The sequence below is a fragment of the Cornus florida genome, unplaced genomic scaffold (genome assembly GCF_030987335.1).
Source record: "Cornus florida cultivar Cherokee Brave unplaced genomic scaffold, ASM3098733v1 CherokeeBrave_3.0.0_Hap2_Chr07, whole genome shotgun sequence".
Classification (NCBI taxonomy): domain Eukaryota; kingdom Viridiplantae; phylum Streptophyta; class Magnoliopsida; order Cornales; family Cornaceae; genus Cornus; species Cornus florida.
This window is the reverse complement of record NW_026775577.1, coordinates 30,372,155-30,393,155: the sequence shown is the minus strand read 5'-3', so window position 1 is coordinate 30,393,155 and position 21,001 is coordinate 30,372,155. Positions and strand designations below refer to the sequence as shown.

At 35.9% G+C, this 21,001-nt stretch overlaps 1 protein-coding gene across 3 annotated transcripts; it reads right to left on the bottom strand.

Annotated features, from left to right (window-relative positions):
* Positions 1-2,259: 2,259 nt before the first annotated feature.
* Positions 2,260-19,567, bottom strand: LOC132266934 (phosphatidylinositol 3,4,5-trisphosphate 3-phosphatase and protein-tyrosine-phosphatase PTEN2A-like). 3 transcript variants are annotated; one of them, XM_059767951.1, is made up of 13 exons: positions 19,323-19,567; positions 16,390-16,911; positions 13,795-13,896; positions 13,590-13,646; positions 12,794-12,859; positions 11,649-11,825; positions 11,443-11,529; positions 11,288-11,352; positions 11,138-11,214; positions 3,779-3,825; positions 3,512-3,642; positions 3,090-3,159; positions 2,260-2,879 (listed from the first exon to the last, which is right to left on the bottom strand). In XM_059767951.1, exons 2-13 carry the CDS (start codon positions 16,861-16,863, stop codon positions 2,379-2,381), a joined length of 1,854 nt encoding a protein of 617 aa, XP_059623934.1. In that variant the 5' UTR covers positions 16,864-16,911; positions 19,323-19,567; the 3' UTR covers positions 2,260-2,378. The 3 variants fall into 3 exon arrangements, with proteins under 3 accessions (XP_059623934.1, XP_059623933.1, XP_059623935.1); XM_059767950.1 differs by having other exon boundaries at positions 16,390-16,893; XM_059767952.1 differs by lacking the exon at positions 19,323-19,567 and adding an exon at positions 19,225-19,305 and having other exon boundaries at positions 16,390-16,893.
* Positions 19,568-21,001: the final 1,434 nt, after the last annotated feature.

Here is a 21,001-nt window from a genome sequence, read left to right as displayed (position 1 = left end):
GAATATAAAATACTATACAATCTAATTTCCAAGGCCCCAGCTTCTCTTTGATGAGGAATCATTTTCTTACTAGCCAAACAGAACCCAAAGTTGTTGCCATGGTTGGTTAAGTGCCCATTGTGACTCATCCACACCAGGCTTCAGCCATTCACCCGAGACTTAGGCAACAAATACTTAGATATAAGTAGCAACTGCAACTGACAATGACTGTGTTATGAAATAAGGACTTTGGGTTGGCAATGTGTACTTTCACAGGAAAGACAAATAAACATTTGACTATAAAAATAAAGAGATACTAAGTGACTCACACTCAAACTCTCAATCTCAGAATAATATTAAAATTAGAATAAACTCATTCAATTAAGTATCGCGAGTACTTAATATTTTTTGTATCACTTTTGTTGTTTTTGGTATTTTTGATGATAGGACAATAGTGATACACATGTCAAAATTGATCACACAATCACCGATACTGAAATTAATTATTGATGTAATCCCTGCCTTAGTAATAAGTGTACACAATCTGGAAAGATTTTGGAAGAATCTATAAAGATTTTGGAAATAATCTAGATAGACAATTTTCACATAATAAGTGTACAATCCTAAATCCTTTTTTGAATTAATAAGGAATACATTCGTTAGCGGTCGGTGACACTCTTTAACTCTATATTGTTCAAGTCTTACCCTTCTGTAGGTTGTTTATAAAAATGAAATTCTTACTCTATATATAAACATCTTTCTCCCTCTAAAAACACTACATAATTCCCTAACCTTACAGAAATTTATGTCCACTTAAAATCTCTACAAGCTCTTGAATATGCTAAAACATTTTAATTCTTCCCGCAATATTGACTCTAGAACACTACATACTCTTATCGTCAGCACTCGCATGTTGGACCATCCTCGAGACCGACAAATTGACTGGAATTAATTTGTTTTTCTGAAGCTTCATCCAATACTATAAAACATTCATGTTTAAATATTGCAAAACGCCCCAATATTGCAAAATTATCGGCAAGAAAGAATGCTATGGTCATACCTCATTCCTACGACAAAAAGGAAAATCTGTTAAAAGAAAACGAACTAGAGAGGAATTTAAACCTACGGAACCAAATGGAAAACATCAAAATCCACTTTAAAAAATATGAAGTGAATTCACATGACCGGATATGACTGTAATCGAATCGAGATGATGTTGTTTTGATTTTTATGTATATATATAAATAATAAATTTTGTTTATTTTATCTATCTAATTTAAAGTTTAACCAAGAGCTTTGAGGCTCGGTAATATCTTTTAAAGTGGATGGTGAGGGTTCGAGTCTCCAAAAAAACAAAATGGATGTGTGTGTGAGTGTGGTGTGTGTGCCAATGACAAAAAAAATAATAATAATAATAATTTGGAGTTTAGTATTTGTTTTTCTAAAATTTTGTATTATTCTTTTAATTAATCAATAATATATTTTAAATTCATTAAATTCCATTCTTTTAAAAATAATTAATTATAAAATCACCCTAATTTATCCTAAAAGTATCTCAAAAGTGTTTATTTGCCTTTTGAGTCCATAATCCTTAGACCTTGTACATATTGTTTCATATATACAATTGTTTGAATTTGTGAAAGCTTCACTCACACGTACGTATATGGTGACTCTGTAGAACTTCAACATCCAATCTTTTCGTTTGGAAGATGAAAAATTACCAATAAATAACCAATACCCTGAAACTATTAGTACTTTTAATTAATTAATTTATTTATTATTATTATTATTATTTTTTGTTTTTCTTTTTGTTTTTCTTTTTCTGGGGTTTGATAATGAATGAGATATAGCCCACCAAAAGCATTCATTTACGCCATGAATGCACCTAGTGGAAGTAAACTAATAATAATAATTTTGCACTCTCCAATATAACAACATGCATAATTCATAGGAGTATAATAAAAAAATCTTCAAAATCATGAAATTTTGCACAACATAAATAAACTCATAGTTCTCCATCTTTCTCAAAACATTCATTTACGAATTACGACAATGGATGGCCCATCAAATGCTAGCTACAGTCAAAATAATCATTGGCATGTAAAATCTTAGAGTTATGTTAGCTACCGTCTTTAACTCTTTTGACGATTGGATGTAGTGGGTCCCATAGGAAAACCCGTGAGACTCACCGCATCCAACAACGAAAAAGTTGCAAAGCGTGGCTCAATTGGGAAATGTGCCAAATCCTGCAATTGCCCAGAGATGTTAACCCACCTCAGGGAAAGAAAAAAATATATCTTGAATGAATAAATAGATAATACATGTTCATTTGTTCCAGATGGTCTGACTATAAGTTGCTCTTTTACATTACCAGGCACCAAATGTATCTCATTGCTACTTCACTCGCTTTCATAATCTTCTTCACATCCAAAAGAGAAAACGGATGCATCAGCTGCAATTGCCTTGATATCACTCACCCCCGAGTCCACCTTCGTTATCGAGTCAGACCTTTCCACTCCATCAGTTTTTGTTTCTCCGTAAGCATTATTGGTCTGTGCTAGGTCCTTGCTCCCAAGGGACATTTGTTGAGTACCTTGCGTTAGGGTTGCCATTTGCTCCACTGTGGTACCAGATTGTTCAGAAGCTGCTCGGGTTTTCCTGCTCTTCGAAGACACATTTTCTTCTCCATCGCTATCAGAGAATACATCATCATTGTCTACGCTTCCAGATACCTCACTTTGGTCGGAAGTAGATGCAGCCCTATCCGTAGAGGCAGAAGCGTTAACCGATTTTCCATCAGATTGGACACCGGCATCACCAGCTTTGTTACTTGTTGGAATAGTACCATCATAGTCTATCATCACAATCTCAACCATGAAGCCAGGGCAAGGAATTTTCCTCTGCAAAGCACAAGTCCACAAAAAATGGCGCCAAGTGAATGACAGCAAAAAAAGAGAGAACAAACAAATGGAAATTGAAAGACACACACAATAGGAAGGGGGCAAAAAGAACAACCATTAAACACATCGAAAAAAGAAAAGTGTCTCACAAAGATCGACTCAAAAGGCTAACGGGAGATCATCAACAAGGAAGTATCAGGCACTATTTACCTCTTCAAACCCATCAAGATCTGATGTTTTTAAAATTATCCTGTTTTCCATCATTGTTGTATTCAACCAACTGAAAAGAACAAAGTGAAACGAAAAATGAACGAAACACGAATCTAAACAGCAATTCCAGTACATATTTTATACGAACGTAACAGAATTCTACCCACATTTTTTGAGCTGAAAGCAGAGTCCCATGAAGAACTAAATGTTTGCAAATCAAACAATTTGTTCTTATAAGTGGTTGTCATAATTTTATTTTGTCTCCCGTGCTTATCCATTAGTGGACTAAATTGACTACAGCACAGATGAATTTATCTTTTCATAGAGTTGCATTTTTTTTTTTTTTTTTAAATCTGGATTATATGAGTGTTATTTATGATTAAGCACATGATTAACGAGAAACAATAGAAAAGAGTGCAGACCAGTAGAATTCTCCATGGCGGTCATGAAAATGGATTTTGAAATCTCCCATCAACTCTGTCAGACCAGGCTCTCCTGGTAGAGCGAAGACCACAATCCCTTTCTTTGGCGCACGAATCCAGAAGTCTTCTGGCTGCAAAAAATGGAATATAATAAATTTTAATAAAGCTTGCACAAGAAACTCCAGTAGTAATGTATCTGCAGAAAGATATTGGACCAATCCAGCAATCAACTCACTATGCAACCAAATGATTGGAAAGAATATATACCATTAGATCCTTAGTCTTTGGATGTTTTCTTGTTGAGAAAAGAGTTCCTGTAAAGTAGTAAAAACATCTATATATCATGGACCCACTTATTACACATGAGATAAAAGCATAATGAAATTATTAATCGCATATCTGAACAACTTTTCTAATGGTATAGACCTTCAATGAAGTAACCCAAAACCAAACAAATAAATACGCAAAAAAAAAAAAAAAAAAAAAATCTTAATAAATACACAAATTGATCAGGATGATAGTTATTAGAACACGGGATTTTAAACAATCAAAATTCTTAATTCAAAGATAATTATTACCTCATCTTCAGACTTCCCAAAACAAATATCACGCATAAATAAGACAACTTTGAAAAATTGATATATATTATATATATATATATATACATATATATATTGCCATTTAAGATTTGCCAACACAAGAAGACAAAGTAGTTTGCGAAGCTTAAATTCATTCAACTCTTTGTGAGTGAAACAATTATACTAATTAACTTTTTACAGGTTCCAAGTCTCAAAAAGTGGAGAGCAATCTATGAGGAAAGACTTTATGTTACCCATCAGTGGATTCACTCCAACTAAGGAAGGTAATGATTTCAATTTAAGTGGATGTGCTCCCAAGAAATCCTAATCAACTAGGTGTTGGTAGTATCACTAGGGATGAAGTTTGGCTAGTTGATAGAGAACAGTGGCAGCAGCCTTTTAAGGTATATAAAAGGCATGGCAAGGAGGGTTCTAAGGCTCAAACCTTAATTTGGCACATGCTAGACGATGGGTCCACTTGGAGTCTTGCATAATTAGGGGGATTTGGTCAAATTGCATAATTATGGTAGCTTGCATCAATTTAAATCAAATTACATCCGTCCATAGTAATTACTTTTATTATGCTAGAGTCAAATATTGATTACCTCAATTACGGGGTGATTATTTTTATTATGCTATAGAGTCAACTTTTGATTACCTCAATCATGGGGTAATCTGAGGGTCATAAGTTGCTATAAGAAGGGTATGATGTAAACTTGCTGAGGCAGTCAATGAATGAATAAAAATATCTTTTAAGATTTCTTTGTGAGTGATTCACAAATTCTGAGGGTGTGAGGCCTTTCCTAGGTGTGATGCCTAGACCCTATTGGAGTGATTCCAGTAGGTTTTTGTTGTTTTCAATCCTCTCTCTACTAATATTTTGAACCATAGCTCTGTTTATTTTAATTAACAACCACTTCTCCTTTGGTTTTCTACATTTCTACTATCAAACCTCCAAATTCTGCCCTAGTTCTTGAACTTTCAGACTCTGAATTCTTTGAGTTCTTAGCTATTTAAGGCTGCTCTCTTGTCCTACATCAGTTTTTGGTATCAGAGCTTGAGTTGACATCATGTCGACACAATCAGGAAATGAAAGATCGGGTATTAATCAGCACGATGAGCTGATATCTAAGCTTGTGGAGCAGCTCAATGGGTTGAATGTCCAATTCAATGAGTTAGAAGCTCGAATGTGTCAGCCTATTAACAATTTTGCTCCTGCTGCATCCAGTACAAATGATGGCAGTGGTCGAGAGCAACAACATCCTTTAAATATGCAGCAAAGGCAGAATGTGAGGGCTGATCCACCACCACACCAAATGTTCGAGTGTCCGAGAAATCTGCTGGGAATGAATTATCATGTGCCACATGATAACGCTGGGGATATCACAAAGAAAATTAAAATGGAGGTGCCAGATTTTGAAGGTAAGGTTGATCCTACTATATTTTTGGATTGGCTTGCTTCAATTGAAGAATATTTTGATTGGTATGATATGAGTGATGATCGTAGAGTGAGATTTGCTAGAATGAAGCTTGTGAGCCTAGCAAAAATATGGTGGACTGGTGTTGAAGGGGATATTAGGAGGCTGGGACAACCACCAATCAACACATGGCAAGAAATGAAGGCAAAGCTTCGAGAGAAATACATGCCGGCCAATTACCATGACAAACTGTGTGATCAACTTATCAATCTAAAGCAGGGCGGCCTGTTAGTCGCAGAATATATGCAAAGATTTGATGAGTTAAAGACTAGATGTCAAGTTGTGGAAGACCCGCGGCAAACATTTGCAAGATTCAAGGCTGGTCTAAGGTCTGATATCAGAAGGGAATTGCTTCGCCAGTCATTATATGGTGTTGAACATGCTTTTCAGGTTGCATTGGACATGGAAGAATACTTGAGTTATCAAACGGCTTGAAGATCTGGATATCAAAACTGGGATGCAGCACCCAAGAAGTCCAGTGATGGAAATCGCAGCACACAATCAGTAACAACTCAGCCGACTGGTGGAAATGCTGGATCAAAACTGCCCTTTTCTAACATGGCTGATCCTAAAGGGAAGAGTATTGTGGCCAACAAAGGTAGTGGAAGGAGTAACAAGTGCTTCAAATGTGGAGAAACAGGTCACATGGCATACCAATGTCCAAAGAAAAATTTACACATTGGGATAATGCCTGAAGAAGAGCCTGAAGAACATGGGGGAGAGGACAATGGGAACATGTTTGACTATAGGATCTACAACCCTGATGATCTAGAAGAGGATGAAGATGTTCCATCAATCTCCGTTGTGAGGCACATCCTTGCAGCCCCTAAAGTTGAAGATGAAGATTGGCGGCGCACATCTATTTTTCAAATGCTAGTTCGTTGTGGAAATCAAGCTCGAAAGGTCATTATTGATGGCGGAAGTTGCATGAATGTTGTGTCTGCAGCCACGGTTGAGCGCCTCAAGCTTTCAGTCCAACCACATCCACAACCATTCAAAGTGGCGTGGATAGATAGTACTTCTATTCCGGTAACTCAACGTAGTCTCATTTCTTTCTCTTGTGGAGCTTATAATGATTCTGTTTGGTGTGATGTAATTCCCATGAAAGTGACACATATTCTTCTTGGGCGGCCTTGTATTTATGATCGAGATGTGTATCATTGTGGGAAGGAGAATACATACACTTTCTTGTTTAACAACAAGCAAATTATTTTGAAGCCTATGTCCTCAGCTGAAATGGAGAAATATAAAGGTGGACAGGCTGTAGATGATGTGAAAAACAAGAAAAAGTCCCTCAATCTCCTTTCCAAGAAGAGGTTTCAATTGGAAAGTAAAGAGATGGGTGTTGTATATGCTGTTGTAGCAAGGGAAATCAAAGAAACTGCTGCTGTTCATGATTCTTCAATGCCATCAGAGGTCGCCAATTTGCTGTCAGATTTCTCAGATTTATCTCCTGAAGATCTCCCTAATGAACTTCCTCCTCTACGTAATATCCAGCGTGCGATCGACTTGGTACCGGGATCTCCATTGCCTAACCTTCCAGCTTATTGTTTGAATCCAAGCGAGCATGCCGAGCTTCTAAGGCAAGTTAATGAGCTGCTGTCCAAAGGATTTATCCGGGAAAGCTTAAGTCCTTGTGCTGTCCCAGCTTTGCTCACACCAAAGAAGGATGGTAGTTGGCGCATGTGTATTGACAGTCGCGCCATCAACAAGATTACAATCAAGTATGGGTTTCCTATTCCTCGAATCGATGATTTGCTAGACATGGTGGCTGCTTCTTGTATATTTTCAAAGATAGATCTGAAAAGTGGCTACCATCAAATTCGCATAAGGCCAGGGGTTGAATGGAAGACAGCTTTCAAGACAAAAGATGGACTCTACGAGTGGCTTGTTATGCCATTTGGTCTTTCCAATGCCCCTAGTACATTCATGCGCTTCATAACTCAGGTATTGCGGCCCTTTATTGGTCGTTTTCTAGTTGTTTACTTAGACGATATTTTAATCTACAGCAAAACGAGGGAGGAACATATTTCCCACCTTCAACAAGTTATGAGAGTTCTCCGCCAAGAGAAACTTTACATGAACTTAAAGAAGTGTTCCTTCATGTTGCCGAGTGTGGTGTTTTTGGGCTTTGTTGTTTCTTCCAAAGGGGTAGAAGCTGATCCTGATAAAGTGAAAGCAATTCTAGATTGGCCAATTCCCAGCACATTGCAGGAAGCACGGAGTTTTCATGGGCTAGCTTCATTCTATCGGCGATTTATTAGAAATTTCAGCACAATAATGGCCCCTATCACCAATTGTATGAAGAACAGCCAGTTTGTTTGGACAAAGGCAACAGCAAAGGCTTTCGAAGAAGTGAAGTAAAGAATGACTGCAGCTCCTATTTTACGCCTTCCAGACTTCTCAAAATTGTTTAAAGTTGCATGTGATGCTTCACAGGTCGGAATTGGAGGTGTACTCAGTCAAGAAGGACATCCGGTTGCATATTTTAGTGAGACACTTAATGAAGCAAAGCAAAGGTATTCCACTTATGACAGAGAATTTTACGCTGTGATTCAAGCACTTCGCTACTGGCGTCATTACCTTCTTTTTAGGGAGTTCGTTTTGTATTCTGGCCCTCAAATATATTAACTCCCAAAGGAAGTTAAGCCACCAACATGGAAAGTGGGTTTCATTCTTGTAAGAGTACTCATTTGTCATCAAACATAAAGCTGGTGTTGAGAACAAGGCAGCCGATGCACTTAGCCAAGTTGTTCATATTCTTGCCTCCATGGCTGTTCAAGTTCTTGGTTTCGATATGCTTAAACGAGATTACTTATCTTGCACGGACTTTAGCATCATACATGCTGATTTGATAGCTGGGCAGCAGGGTACATATCCTGATTATTCGGTGCATGATGGTTATCTCTTCAAAGGAACTCAACTTTGTTTGCAAAAGACGTCTCTTCGTGAACATGTGATATGGGAGTTGCATGCTGGTGGGACAGCAGGTCATTTTGGAAGAGATAAGACCATTGCCATGGTGGAAGATCGTTTTTTTTGGCCAAGTTTGAAACGGGGATGTGGCCAAAATTGTTTCTCATTGCAGAACTTGTCAAATATCCAAGGGAAGAAAGAAAAATACAGGTTTATATACGCCACTCCCAGTCCCTCATGAGCCGTGGCAAGATTTAAGCATGGACTTTGTTCTTGGGTTGCCTAAAACAAGTCACAGTCATGATGCTATATTTGTTGTTGTGGATCGTTTTTCAAAAATGGCACACTTCATTCCTTGTTCCAAGACATCTGATGTTGTCCGCATTGCCAAGCTTTTCTTTCAAGAAGTTGTTCGGCTTCATGGATTGCCAAACACCATTGTTTCTGATCGAGATACAAAATTTATGAGTTATTTTTGGCGCACATTATGGAAGATGCTGAATACAAGGCTGAAATTTTCCTCTTCTTTTCACCCCCAAACTGACGGCCAAACTGAGGTTATTAATCGCAGCTTGGGTGATTTGCTTCGCTGTCTTGTTGATGACCATATTAGTAGCTGGGACCAGATTCTTCCTATGGCTGAATTTGCCTACAACAGTTCTGTAAACAGATCCACCGGGCGCAGCCCGTTTGAGATTGTGACAGGTTTATGTCCTCGGAAACCAATTGACTTAGTTCCTTTACCAATTGTGGCACGCCCTAGTGCTGAAGCTGATGCTTTTAGTAAGCATATCAGAGACATCCATGCGGAAGTTCGAAGGAAGATTGCACTGAGCAATGAGACTTACAAAACACAAGCTGATTTGCGGAGGAAGATTGCTGAATTTGATGAAGGAGATATGGTTATGGTGCGAATAAGACCGGAACGATATCCTAAAGGTGCTTAGAAGAAGCTTCACGCAAAGAGTGCTGGCCCATACAAAGTTCTCAAGAAAATTAGCTCCAATGCTTATGTTCTTGACCTACCAGAAGAGATGGGTATCAGTAAAGTCTTCAACATTGAAGATCTCACCTTGCATTCAGGCCATTTTGCTGATCCATTCCTTGTTGATCCTACCACTCGCCTTCCCCCAGCCCCACATGTAAAGGAGGAAATAGAAGATGTTGTTGATCATCAACTTGTTTCAACAAGGGCTGGCGGTTATCAAAAATTCCTTGTTAAGTGGAAAGGACGGCCACTTTCTGATTGTACATGGATTAGCGACAGTGAGTTCCAACATCTAGCTCCAGACCTCTATGAACAATTTCATGCATTTACCTCGCCGGGGTCGAGTTTTTCCAAGCCAGGGAGAATTGATAGAGAACAGTGGCAGCAGCCTTTTAAGGTATATAAAAGGCGTGGCAAGGAGGGTTCTAAGGCTCAAACCTTAATTTGGCACATGCTAGACGATGGGTCCACTTGGTGTCTTGCATAATTAGCGGGATTTGGTCAAATTGCATAATTATGGTAGCTTCCACTTGGAGTCTTGCATAATTAGGGGGATTTGGTCAAATAGCATAATTATGGTAGCTTGCATCAATTTAAATCAAATTACATCCGTCCATAGTAATTACTTTTATTATGCTAGAGTCAAATATTGATTATCTCAATTACGGGGTGATTACTTTTATTATGCTATAGAGTCAACTTTTGATTACCTCAATCATGGGGTAATCTGAGGGTCATAAGTTGCTATAAGAAGGGTATGATGTAAACTTGCTGAGGCAGTCAATGAATGAATAAAAATATCTTTTAAGATTTCTTTGTGAGTGATTCACAAATTCTGAGGGTGTGAGGCCTTCCCTAGGTGTGATGCCTAGACCCTATTGGAGTGATTCCAGTAGGTTTTTGTTGTTTTCAATCATTTCTCTCTACTAATATTTTGAACCATAGCTCTGTTTATTTTAATTAACAACCACTTCTCCTTTGGTTTTCTACATTTCTACTATCAAACCTCCAAATTCTGCCTAGTTCTTGAACTTTCAGACTCTGAATTCTTTGAGTTCTTAGCTATTTAAGGCTGCTCTCTTGTCCTACATCAGTAGTTCTATATAGTTCTTCTCTGCTCTGTAAGATAGGTTTTGGTATGAAATTAAGGTTTCATGCATGTGTAGCTTTTCTACCTTTTATTCCGACTTTCATAGAGGACTCTTGGATTGTGAAGTCTAACTCATTTCTTCCATACCTCAATGCACAGATTAACCATTTTACCCTCATGTGTAAACTTATTTAAGTACAAAGTCCAAAGCAAGAATTTATAAAAAGTATAAGATAAATGTACAAGCAACAACAGTAGGGGTTTGACACAAGAAAACCTAGGGCGATCAGAGGCAAGCTGAGTGACCTGTTAAGCAAGTGGAGTAGTCACCACCATGGCAGCAATAAAAGGAAAAAACAATGTATAAGATACATAATAATCAACGAAATGTTAGAAAAATTGCATTTACATGAAAGAAAAGAAAAGGAACCCAAAGAGCCGCATGCAAACGGATAGTGACCCTACCAATGAATATATACTAAATTGAATAAAAATTAAAATTTTGGTAACAACCAAAGTTGCCATTCACATTTGAAGGATAAAAAGAACGAGGTATAGGAGGATCTTGTAGATTACCATTATGATCAGAAATAGTAATGGAAGGCCTAATCCAGTATGGGCACTTGTGGAAGCGAAATCCCCTTAAAATGCACCTGTGGAAATTAACTTTAGTACCTTCTTGAAAATCAAAATGACGCAATTTGAGAAAGAATATCAGAAGAGTACCTACGTCCAGGTTGATTTTCACCATTGAAGTTTGTTAAGAGGCGCTCAAAGTATTTCACGTACCTCTAGGAAATGCAAAACATTAATCAGTGATAAAAATAATAATAATAATTTAATTAAAAAAAAATACAATCCTGTGAAAGATATTGACTGACAATTTGGCTTGGAAGAACTAGAGCCTTCCCATCTACACATCTTTTCTGGTTATAATAATCGATGCACTCTTCAGCTGTTGGGAATAACTGCAGAAAGATGCTAAACAAACTTACAACAAAGTTACAAAAACAATGACCAATACAAAAAATTACCACCATGCTCTCAAAACCCCAGCATCTTCGGGGTGCTAATGACTGAATCTCACCTTTAAGAAAAGGAGGAGGCTTGAAATCATTAATCCTGTCCTTGCCATACCAGCTTTACAATGAACAACCACCACATTTAGAATGTCATCCTTCAACCATGAGTGCGCACTTTGACAAAACGATGTTATGAGTTGAATTGGGGGGCAATTATGGTCATCAAACGGGAAAGTGGCAACCTGGAAATGAGTCAGACATGAAATATGGAAGAAGCTGCAGAATCACTTTTCCACAACAATTTGATAAGGAGCAAAGCCTGCAGGCTCTATTTCAAGCTATCATTTCCTTTTCGCTCCCTCCCTCTGTTGTTTGGATGGAAAATAATGATTCATATTGACATATAACTACATCCCAAAGCATAATTGAATGTGCTATAGAGTTTACAGATGGAGGAAAATAAAATATCAGTTTCACTAAAATGAATTTTAATTTTGAATAGGTGTTGATTATCAGGTATCTTTCCACACAAAATATACCATAAATTCATTGTTGACCATTCATCTCAACTTAAAGAAGTGAGCATATGGTGTATATTGGAAAATGAATGTCCCTAAGTTTATATTGGGAAATGCAAACTTAGTTATTAGTTTCATGTAGGAGCAACTTGACAAATCACTTCTTGGTTTGCCTTCCAATGCAAAGGCTATGGACTGAACTAGTTCTTTATGTTTCTGAATTGGCATGAGAATCTTGGATTTTCCAAGAACTCAATCACATCTTCAGTTTCTAGCAATTTTTAAAATGAAATAATTGGGCTAACCTACCACATTCCTCTCCAAAAAATTAGAAGCGAAAATATTCATACTGGAAATTATTTTTCTTCAACGAGAAAATTTTCAATACTCATACTTTAAATAGAAAAAGAATATGCAGTTTATAAGTTGCAAGATAAACAGAAATGTGTATTCAAGACAAACAGAACCTAGTCTGATGAATGATGGATAGAGCCATATTAATGCTGAGAAGCAGTTAAGATTAAGTATCCCAACACAACAGACACAGGCCCTGCTATTGGTAACATCTGAAGCTTTTCAGATTCATCATTACTACAAGCATCTTTAATTCACAATATTTGATTTATGCTATAACTTTCAATGTTGCATATAGTGAAAATACCAAAAAAGTAAATAAAGAAGAAAAATCACACCTTCCCCTCAAATAATGAAGCATCATACAACCTCTCTGAACAAAGATTGTACACTTTGTACTTTCCCTGCATATTAAGATGCTTGCTTTTAAAATCCGGGAATCTAAATAAATATTAGAACATATACAGAGTAAAAGAGTGCCCCAAAACCAGAAAATATAGCATTACTACAGATAGACAAGGCAGGATTTAGTATTACTCCTGTCACAATGTAGCAGCCTAAAGAAGAGAAAAACACTGTAAAATATTAAAAACAATAAAACTAGTCATCCATCAAAATAATGTACTCAGGACCAAATAACAATATGAACTTGAAACAAGATCTGCAGCACATGTGATGTCCTTAGTCATTTCGAAAAGAACCACCTAACTAACTCGGAACTAAACAATTCAACAGACTGAAGCAACTACTTGGACTGGGATACATGAATTATTTATAGCCAGAAGTTATATCTAAAACCATATCATCCATGAACATGTTGGCACTACACTCATCACCTCAAGTTCTTATAGGCCTTCTTCCTCCCGTTTAACTAGTGCCTTAACTTGAATCAGATATCCTAAAGAAGATCATCATTATTAGAAACTTCATATGTTATGTTGGCCAAGCAACAAAATTAAATCACGAATCTTAATAATGTCCCTAATGACATAATGCTACTATCTAATGATTTCCAAATTGCATTTTAGTTGCATGGCAATGCAAAACAAACAGTTTTCTTCCAGGGCAATCTAACCAGATTTCCTTTAGTAACCAAGTTTCATATGGTTCAAGTCTTGAATTCAAAAATATTACCTTATGATGAGTTTCGAAAAACTTGATCACTTCTTCCATGTGATTTCGATAGAACCCCTGCATCACATTACTAAGACAATATTATTAAAATATGTATATACATACACATATATTATACGAGGGAGATGGACGTGGTCAGTTGAATTCAATAATAAATCATATGTGATGAATTAATTTTCAATAGCAAACCATATTAATTGTTTACCTCAACATATCCAAAAAACCCAGAGCTCATATCACCAGCAGGGAATCCCATAGCAATAATATTCTCAGTAATATAAGTCATATCCAGATCAAATCCTCCTTCCTGAAAATCAGGTATAATATCATGATGACATCATCACTAACATCTCCTTTGTCTTCTTTTTCTTTTTCTTTTCTTTATGTGTGTGTGTGTGTGCGCGTGACGCGTGTTGGGTGGGTAAGTGTGTGGGGGTGGGGGTTTAAATTAATTGAGAAAAAAATGTAAGATCAATTCATTTGAGTAAATACATGAAGTAAGCTACTTAAGAATACAATGTAAACAAAACAACATAAAATATGAAATTGTACTTTTCAGAAATTGTGCAAGATCATAAAAATGAAGAAGCTATAGAATTTGAAGATTGAAAAGCCTATCCAATACACAAAATAGTGAAACATGTCGAGTCAATAGCATTAATAAAGCGCATTTGTTCAAATAGACATTATAACAACTCATAATAAAAAAGTGTACAGTTCCAACCTAAAAAATGCTTGTTAAACTACCTTCATTTTTTCAAATCATAGCTAATCTAAGGCTTGGTAAACAGCTTTCATCTATTTATACTTTCATTTAGTTTTCTTTTGAGTAATTTACTCCAAATAGTTTGGATGAGGCTATATTCAATTTTTTGTGAATTTCTGTGTGTGTTCTTTTTTCTTTTTTTCTTTTTTCTTTTTTTTCTTTTTTCTTTTTTCTTTTTAATAAAGAGAAAGCAATGAGATAAAAAATTTACTAGCATGGGAAATAAAGATGACTTAAAGTCTCACTTGATGACGGACTAATAGCACAACAGAATTACAAAGCATTCTTTTATCCAGTTAATCAGTTTTATGTATTTTTTAAGGTTTATTCTTATTCTTTGAATTTGAGACCTAAAATCTAGGATTATTTGCAAGGAAATCCATGTAATATACGCGAGCTTTTGCAAGCTGTTAGTCATGCATGTTATTCATAGACTCCTGGATGGCTAACAGCTTCTTTCAGGTTTATGGAGAAAACATTAGTTCTTGTATATGTATGACGTGATGACTGAGAGTGTTTTGGCTCTTTTGTACCAGCAGTTAAGTTCACAGCTGCATTAATCAATTTGTTAAAGATCTTTTCTTTTCTTGATTGCATAGTTCATGACTTCAGGGAGACATGCTGTTAAATAAATGAGACCTCATATGCATGCATAACAAGGAATAAGCACAGTCATCAACACTATACACCCTAATCGTCATATGATTAAGATCCAACGACTGCAGCAACAATCTACTGAATAATTATCCAAATTTGAAATTGCTGCAAGGGGCAAAACTGATTTTTCTGTAGCCAAAACTCCATAGGTACTCCAGTAAAGCTGAAATGATTACTTCCATTACTGCCACTCCTATAGTTGCAGCATTAACTAGTTAATTATCAAAAGAAACAGCAGAAGCATCAGACCACCATGATTTTTCACCATGTTCGTCATTCAAATGCACATTCTGTTGCTTCGACAAGTCCCATGAGCATGTCAAATGGGGCAAAATTCCAATTACATGGAAGATGGACCTCTTTGATAAATGACATGAATTCTTATGTGGTATACAGTTACATGGAAGATGCACCATACATCTTTCCTTTTTACACTAGGAAGTGTCATTTGTCATTTGCCATGTGTGTTTTATTAAATTTCTTTTAAAAAAGGATGAAGATAAAAAAAAAAACCCCTAAACTATGTCCGAATTTTCAAATAACCCCCTTGAAGTATATTTTGTGCATAATGCCCCCTGAATGATCACATTCTATTTTTCATTAAATGAACATAATGCCCTTTCTTATTGAATTACACTTGATCCAATTTACTTATTTAAATAAATTATGAAAGAAAAAAAAAATCATACTAATTTGATGACACTAACTGTTTCCGATATGTGTCGTTCTCTTGACGTGTTTCCTGTTTTCTTTCTATCTTCTAGGTGTTTATATGCCTGTTTTAATATTTGCCTTACAGAAGAAAGGCAAAATAAGATTAAGACATAAGATGAAACTTTTTAGATCATTAAATTAGCTTTTCTGCAACAAAAGTTCACTGTTTTTCTGACCGCCATCCAGAATGTAGAATGCAAGGGTGCAAGCATCTTTTTCGACAGTAATATGGTTAATTATTTTCAGAATTATATGATGATGCAGCTGAGCTATGAAAATTTCATTATTTAATATAAATTGTTTCAAAATATCCATTCTTTCAGGCTAAAAGATCACAGATGTTCTTTGGGAGATATTCCAACTGACACACAAGTGGCATCCAAAGTAGTAGTTTTACCGCACATTAGTTCTGTGGTACTTCTTGATTGATTAAGAAGAAGATGATAGCTGATAGTGAGGCCCAAGACAAAATTTAATTACACTAAAATACCCAAGGGAGAAATCACCCAAAAAATTTGTGACGCTCGCTTACTGACTATTGCTCAAAACGAAAAGTAGCTAAAAATTAAATGAAAAACAGTTCAAGGACTTGTTGTTGGACTAGGATACTGATAAAAATAAATAAAAATAAAAATCCCAGCAGCAGTAACATCATTAAGGTACCTGGTATCGTCGTTTGTTTTGGGAGACAATGTGGCGTGCCTTAACCTGCACAGCCTTGACTGCACTCATGGATGAGTCAACTAACCCTTTTGCAAATGATTCAATAATACTTGATTGAGAAGTTGTTGAAATGCCTTTAGAATTCTCATTTGCCCCAGAATCTTTTGCAGGCAAATGTAGTCCAAACCCACTGGCAAGACGTGCAAAGGGTGACTTCGTGGCATTTTCAGTCTGTGGATTCTCTTGCGCTGGTGCTAATGGCTGTGGAAGTTTAAGATTTCTGGCCCAAGATGATATGCCAGAAGTAGATAACGTAGGTGACTCCTGTGAAGAACTCTGTCGCTCAGGGATAGCAGGAGCAGCAGGTTCAGCAACAGAAGCTTTAGCAGGAGGTGAAGAAGATGAGTCGGCAGTTTCAGCAACAGAAGCTTCAGCAGGAGGTGGAGAAGATGAGTTTGCAGATTCTGAATCCATTCCACCAGCAAAACAGAGAATGTCCAAAAACTGGTCCAGAGAAGAGACCTAATTATTTTTTCATTCGTTTGATAGGTAAGCAACTCATTTATACAGCATGAAAAATGATCACCATGGTTGCATACGAAACTAGAATGCACTTTTAAGTAGTTAACCTAAGCAAAACTAATGGAAACACATGACTAGAAAAGTAAAAATAAAAATAAAAAAATCAACACAAATTAAATAGAAGATGATTGCCCTAACGCCATTAAGTAGTAAGTACGAGGCAATTTCAATGGTCAATGATAAATATTTAATAATTGCCAAGCAGCAAAGTTGTTGGTCAATGTTTATTGTCAAACCACACCAGAGTTCCACATATGCATGCATGTTAATAATCAAACATGGTGAAAATCATTTTCATCATACAAATGAAGCAGTTGTGAGTCCTTCAATTTTTATATATTAGAGCTATTGTAACATATTTGTGATGTTGTGGCCCGAATTGGGTTCAGGGTCCCGTTGCAACCCGTTTTCGACCTGATGTTGAGCCTTGTGTGACCCTTTTTTGCTTATGGGTAGTGGACCCTGTTTAGTACTCTCTTGTAGCCTGATATATAGGGGCCTTTAGGGTTCAGAGTGGGATTATAGAGAACATTGAAAATCGCAGAGAAAGAGACAGGGACTGAGAGCGAGATCTAGGTTTTGGGGGCTGAAACTTGTAATCTTCTGCTTTTCACATAGTGAAATCTTTCGCCGTATCTCCACCATGGACGTAGACACAACTTGTGTCGAACCACGCTAAATCCTTATGTTCTTTGTATTTAGCGTGTTTACTTTTCTGTCGTGTTTTGTGATTTGTTCTTGGTTCGCTGCGTTTGTTGTAACAATATTATTTAACAAAATTTTAATGAACAATGTAGCTGCACAATGCATATTGTATATAACAAATATGAAATGGTCTGCATTATATGTAGTTTCCAAATTTCAGCCTGCATGTATGTCATAACTAACATTCCAAGAGTTTACATGTCTTAAAATTGATTGCAGAACTTTTGCTAGAAAAACAATACAATGCTACTGATGTAGCACAGCTTTAGAAAACTTGGAATAACGCTGCCTACAATTTGGTTTATGATGGGCGAAGGTCATAGAAAGTTTGTAGGTTTTATGGTTTGAAAAGGTAGAAGGAAAATAATAGGACCAGACATAAAAGTGTTGGGATTTGCTTGGTTTCAAAAGTGATTGTTACTGGAGTTGCAGAGAATTGGATGTTTGAAATTCTGGCAAACAAATACGGTGTTACTGTTAAATTTTAGACCAAATGGTAGGGAAAAGGGTCAGAGTTGATTAGAACTTGGTATGGTAATGCTTTGGGGATGAAATAGGCACCATTCTGGGGATCCCATTGTTAGTAATTAAAGAGAATAAGAAGAACAAGAAAAGAAGTAGAATCTAGGAATCTGACTTACAATTCCTTATATATCACCTCTAAGGTGAGGTTGCATTATACATCACATAAAATTTCAAAATCTTCTCTTAAATTGCCAACTAAATAGAAAGATTATATATATATATTTAAAATATGAGTTAAAAACTTTGACTAGTTAGAATATCCTAGAGCTATAATAGTTAAGATAATTTATGAAGTCCTTTGATAGTTAAGATAATTTTCCATTCAAAATATAACCCTAAATCCATATAACTCATCCACCTACCTTTCCATCTTCAAACACAGCACACCAAATTGCATACATTTTCTTATTCAGAGTTTGGTCTTTTAGTGGAACACTGAGTACAACACCATTATATAAGTATGTATATGCACTTCTCACTTATCAAAAAAAAAAAATGTATATACTCTTCTCATTTTCCATATACATAGATTCACCAGATTCAGTAGACAGAATTTGGCAGCAATCAGCTAGAAAAGAAGGAACTTACTCTGTTCTGCAACACACACACACACACACACACACACATATATATATATATTAAAATAACTGAAGCCAAGTTTAATTGTTCTAATAACTGTTCTATACAATTTACATTTCAAGTTTAGAGATGTACACTTATCACACTGTTTTGGCTTCAAATTCCTTTACTTAACATTCGTCTACACTCAAATCCATTCAATCCACAATACTCAACCAAAAATAAATAAATAAATAAAAATTTCCATCCATTGACAACACACATTTCCGTTACAGTTAACTATAGAAATTAAAATTATGATTCAGTAATGCAAATATTCTGACATGATATGTGTACGTATATATATATATATATATATTTGTGTATATGTATATGCACATTTAGACATACAAGTAACAGATATGTACATGCGTGTGTTAATGTGTGAAATTAATGAATCAATACCAGTGAGAGAGTAAGATCTAGAACCGAATCATGATTTGCATTGTTAAATTTAATAAATTTAGAGATCGTAGAGAGAGAGAGAGAGAGAGATCACTTACGAAGATTGAAGAAAAACCTCCTTTTAGCTTATTTTATTAGTCGAAGGATTCGAGGTGGGGTTGGTAATAGTTTATGCTTTTATTTATTTATTTTTCTCCGTTTCAAAAAATATGAACTGGGTCACCGACTAAGCAGTTTGCGTCCCATTCAGATCACCCGCTCTTACCGGTCAACCCCATAAGAATAACCGATGGATTTTTTTTTTATTTTTTTATTATAATTTTTTTTTCCCCATTAGTAGTGTGAGGGGAGGGTAGGCTTGGAGATGGGGATCTAGGAACTCTACCAATTAAGTCGTTGGATAATGCCCAAATAACTTATGAATGACTCCGAGACATATATCAATTTGAGTTTGGATCTTAACATTTTTGTTATGCTATGCTCTAGACGCTAATAATACATTAATGGAAATTGACCACATTAGTTTTTTTTTTTTTTTTCTTAGTGACCATATTAATTTTAATTTAAAATTAATTATGTTAAACTTCAATTTAATGTGTTAGATAAAATTCTTATTTCAATGATTTAACGCTATTCTTTTTTATATTTGAAATAATAGTGTTGAAGTCTCCGTTTGAAATTAAATTTCGATTTAAGTTACAATTACTCACATGTACTGTTGGACTCAATCCTTTCCAATAATTTTTTTTTCCCGCAGTGTTATTATTGCACTACATTTATTTTGAAATTTCACCACTTTCTGTGATGAATTTGTTGACCCTAAAATCGGCTGGCTAGAGCCGATCTTAAATTGATGGAAAACGGGCGTGCCAGAACCAAACATATGGTTCAATTGTATTTTGTCAACTTATAGTCTCTTAGGGAATGTTGACTTCAGGCGATTATAAGAGATAGAGAACAAATAAACTCTTAAATAAGTTCAATATTGCCTTAATTAAAAGGACTTTCTGTAAACAAATTATAGTAACGTAACAAGAGAATAGAAAGGGGGAGATAATGGATATAGCAAGAAAAGAAAAGGAAAGAATAAGGAGAGAGGGAGAGAGAGAGATACTGAGAGATTGAGATAGAGAGATAAAGATGAAGAAGAAATAGCAAGGATGCTATTCTTAGAAAGGCTTAAAGAAGCAAACAAATAATATTAAGGATTCTGAGTGTGCTGGACCTCTAGTACAGCGTACCCTTTTGTTTATTTATACACAATATTGTAAACAAATTCCAACCAACAAGAATTCCAATTACAATAAAACTCTCTACTAATTTTAAATTCAAACTAAGATTCCTAGATAAAGATTAATTGGTAACTAACAAAACAAATCTTATCTGACATAAAGTGTCTCAAAATATCTTAAAAATCTTCCTATCCGATCACAACTTTGCCATGTTACTGTACTAATGCCATCATAATTGTAATCCAGTCTGAATCCACATTCTCAAGCCTGCTTCCATCAGTCCATCAATCAGCCCAATATTCGTGCAGCCCAAATACTTGTTTCCATCAGTTATCAAGCCCATGTACTCTTGGCCCATGACAACTTTGCCCTGCATATCAAATCCAATTAAAGCCCAAACCCGATTACCAAAATGGGTGTCAACAATGCCCCCAATTTTGGTAGCCGTTTTAACCCTTCGGCTTCCAAAATTTGAATACACCCATTGCATTGGGACTTAGCATACATATCATATAATCTCTTGAGTTATATCAGAAGTAGATTTC

Coding starts and splice junctions, on each gene's coding strand:
- LOC132266934 (XM_059767951.1), bottom strand. CDS start 16,863: ATGGATTCAGAATCTGCAAACTCATCTTCTCCACCTCCTGCTGAAGCT. Junction 11,215..11,287: donor GAAAATCAACCTGGACGTAG/GTACTCTTCTGA, acceptor TAATTTCCACAG/GTGCATTTTAAGGGGATTTC. Junction 3,160..3,511: donor CGCCATGGAGAATTCTACTG/GTCTGCACTCTT, acceptor TGTTCTTTTCAG/TTGGTTGAATACAACAATGA.